The 3,702-nt window shown below is 50.8% G+C and overlaps 1 protein-coding gene across 1 annotated transcript; it reads left to right on the forward strand.

The window, feature by feature from the left end:
- Nucleotides 1-1,267: 1,267 nt before the first annotated feature.
- LOC136353532 (disease resistance protein RGA4-like) lies at nucleotides 1,268-3,484 on the forward strand. Its single transcript, XM_066304538.1, has 2 exons — nucleotides 1,268-1,609; nucleotides 2,984-3,484. Exons 1-2 carry the CDS (start codon nucleotides 1,268-1,270, stop codon nucleotides 3,482-3,484), a joined length of 843 nt encoding a protein of 280 aa, XP_066160635.1.
- The last annotated feature ends 218 nt before the right edge of the window (nucleotides 3,485-3,702 follow it).

Genomic DNA, 3,702 nt, shown 5'->3' on the forward strand with positions numbered 1-3,702 from the left:
CTGTCCCGCAGCACTGGATTTTTCACATTTGGGTCCTTTTGAAAAACTTATTTTGCAAATAGACCCTGGAAAAACTTATCCCAGAAATAGTCCTTTTTGGGGCGCCAGCCTCTCTGGCACCATCCCCTTGCCGACGTGGCGGGGCGTTGCTGGGGTGGCAGGGGGGGTGGGGGGGCAGCGCCAGCCATGCTGGCACCCTCCTCCTGTCACCTCAGCATCGCCCCGCCACGTCAGCAGGGAGACAACGCCAGAGAGGCTGGCGCCGTCCCATTGGACGACGGCGCCAACCACTCTGGTGCCCCAAAAAGGACCATTTCTGGAATAAGTTTTTCCAGGGGTCTACTTGCGAAATAAGTTTTTTAAAAGGGCCAAAATGTGAAAAATCCAGTCCCGCAGCAGGCCCCTCCGCCGCCGGCCACGCCGTCTCCGTCACGTTGCCACCACCCGCTTCAGCCGGATCCAGCCTAGGGCAAGCCAAATCCGGCAACAGCAGTCGCAGATCTGCCTCCTTGGAGGGAGGGCTCACGCGCCGCCACACCCTGCCGCCAGCGTTCGCCGCCTCCCCCGTGCCTGAGAGGAAACGCCACCGCAGGAGAAGGCCCCGCCGCCGCCCTCCTAGCTCGCCGGCTGGCTTTCCGGCGGTGAGCTCCGGCGGTGGCGAGATGAGGGAGGGGTGGAGGGAGGGGGCGGCGACGCTGGGTTTCGCCCCCCGTGTCGCCTGCGCGTGGGCGATGCAGGGGTCCCCTCCAATACGCTCAACCCCTGGGTTAGATGACATGCATGTATGGTAAGAGCAAGTCTAGTAGTACAGCCCAATGCTTACTCCAAATATTGCCACATCAGCATTCATAGTATAATGATAAAAGCATTGTTCTTAGTTTAAACTATTATTTTCCTCCTAGCTTGTGCCATGTGCTCTCTCTCCTAAGATAAGTGGCACTGCATGGCATTGAATTACTAGTATTTCTCAAGCTTGTCTTGGAGCGTGAGCCGACTTTTAAACAGTCGTCCGCTGTTATCTTCTCTCTCCTTCAGCTCATTATTAAAATCGATATATTAGGTTTATAGCTAGTTATTGTACCTACTCTAAGTATGATGTAGTAAAATCTGCCAATTTTAAAGACACTTGCTATATAGGACAGAGGTTTTAGTTTTAGTGCAGAACAGATGTATATGCAATTTGGCATGCATTATCGATCAATTAGTTTAGAGCCACAGCTACTTGCGCAATCGATCGATCAAAATTAAGTCTCTTTGAGGCACACACATGGAGACGGCCATCGTGAGCGCCGTGCTGAGCTCGCTGGCGCCGACGCTCTACGCGCTCGCGCGCGACAGGTACAGCCTTGAGGAGAACGTCCGGCGAGACGTCCAGTCCGTGAAGGCCGAGCTTGACATGATGCTCGCCGCCATCCAAGTCCACGCCGCCAGCCACGGATCCGGACCCGTCGTTCAGGCGGTGTGGGTCGACAAGGCGCGCCGCCTGGCTCACCAGATGGAGGACTGCGTCGACCGCTTCGTCTACGACCAGCTCACCGCCGCCCACGGCTCCTCGCGGCACGCAGCACCGCTCGGCTCGCGTCCGACGTCAGGGGCTGTTAGGATACACGTAGGCTACGATAGCATAAAACAAAATTTTCTATCGCGTAAACCAGGAACTATGCAAGTATTAGATCATAGATCGTTACCACTCGACGCGCTGCGCTGCGGAAGAAAACGCTGAGAAGTCGAAGGAACTCTCGTGAAGTAGCGCGCGTTGATGTAGAGGAAGTAGTCGATCGCACCGGCTCGACCTTCTCCTCCTCGTGCGTTCTCCTCGCCATACTCTCCCACGCCGATCAGCACCGCAAACCAGCGACGCCTCTACCGGTATCCACACGTACAGGGACAGAACGCCACGCGCAGATGTGCTAGCACCCGCGCGCGGCTAGGGTTTTGCTCGGAGAAGGAAGTGACGGCTAGGGTTTCTCACGTGATGCAATACCTCCGCCGGTCACACCCCTCACGAATATATAGGATCCATCACTCGGGCCTCCAAGGCCCGTAGGACTCCTATTCGGATCCCTATCCGAATTAAGCTCATATTGGATCTCCATCCAATCCCCTTATTCCGACCCATTAAGCGTGCGACCCTGTAGGTTCATATATACTCGGTTGTAACCCGAAAACTCCTTTCCGGTCCACGCGTCAACAGCGGCCCCTAGCAGAACGTATTGACCCACCGGGCATACATAAAGATCATATTGGCTGAATCTCTAGTGTATACTTGTATGAACCCCTTTGCCTCACGATATCGATTAAACTCAAGGCTAGATATGTGCCATCCTCTAATAGCTCAATCATTCACTCGAACTTGTTGATAGATTATATAACTTGTGATTGACCCCTCAATCACCTTTGGCATGGCCATGCACTTCCATAATCTATAACATCGAGGGGCCCAGAGATATCTCTCCATAGGAGGGGCAAATCCCATCTTGATTATTCATATCCCACTACATGTTTCATAGCATACCTGAAAACTACTTTTATAACTACCCAATTACGAAGTAGCGTTTAGCAGTCCCTAAGTAAGCTACTACACATGTTGGGAACCATAATAATCTCATGTCTAAGGATTCAACACCAACACTAAATGAGATCACTGATGACACAACACATATGGCTCTTACAGTGTCTCATGTTGGGTCTATTCAACAACATGTTTACTAACATATGTCCATATTATTAATTTGGTATCTCTATACCATGATCCATGAGACATAATTATTAATTAATACATGTGCAGATCATCTAAACATATTTGTTCCACATATGATATTTGATCAGGGATCCTTTAGAAATAGCAACACATAACATAAAGAGTCTCATGAAAGAATCACATATTCATTAACCAATAATGAGTTTATCTATTTCAAGGAATAAAGTCGAATAAATATGTAAAAATAGTGTGTGATACAATCATCTCTATGATTGCCTCTAGGACATATCACTAACAAGGGCGCTCAGGGAGGAGTCGGCCCGGCTGTATGAGCTCAAGACCAAGTACGCCGGCCCCATGGCCGCCACCGGACCACCGTCAGCGGCGAAGAAGTCTTCTGCTATGTCCGAGCCGGTGCCAGCTCTCCGACGTAACCTCGTCGGCATGGAGGCTCCCCGGAGGGAGCTGCTGGAGCTGGTGGAGGAGGAGGAGGAGGAGGAGGAAGCCGAGGGCGGCAAGAAGCGGCGGCAGAAGGTGATCTCCATCGTCGGGTTCGGTGGCCTAGGGAAGACCGCGCTCGCCAAGCAAGTGTACGACGACGTCGGCGGCGGGCAGTTCAGCCCGATGGTTTGGGTTAGCGCGGCGGAGAAGACCGCCGAGGAGGTTCTCGAGGAGATACTGATTAAGAAGTTTGGGTCGCAGGTTAGGGATGACGACGACGACATGGCCGACGTTGAGCATCTAAGCTTGCGTCTCAGAACACACTTGCGTAACAAGAGGTGAGAACTACTTCCATCATTCGCTAAATACATGCATATGCTGATATATATGCATAGTTAAAAGGGACCACCTATATATTTATCGATAAATTTTCTCTTAAAAATTTGACAGATGTAATTATAGTACAATCATAGTGTAATTACACTGTAACGTATATGTAATTACACTGTAATTTGCATGTAACTACAGTGTAACTTATATGTAAGTTTCACGTAATTTTG

Source organism: Oryza sativa, chromosome 10 (assembly GCF_034140825.1).
Source record: "Oryza sativa Japonica Group chromosome 10, ASM3414082v1".
NCBI lineage: Eukaryota > Viridiplantae > Streptophyta > Magnoliopsida > Poales > Poaceae > Oryza > Oryza sativa.

What these genes read in the sequence shown, in the direction of transcription:
- LOC136353532 (XM_066304538.1), top strand. Translation starts at nt 1,268, where the DNA reads ATGGAGACGGCCATCGTGAGCGCCGTGCTGAGCTCGCTGGCGCCGACG. An exon ending in CAGGGGCTGTTAGGATACAC is followed by an intron (nt 1,610 to 2,983) that starts GTAGGCTACGAT and finishes GATTGCCTCTAG; the next exon opens with GACATATCACTAACAAGGGC.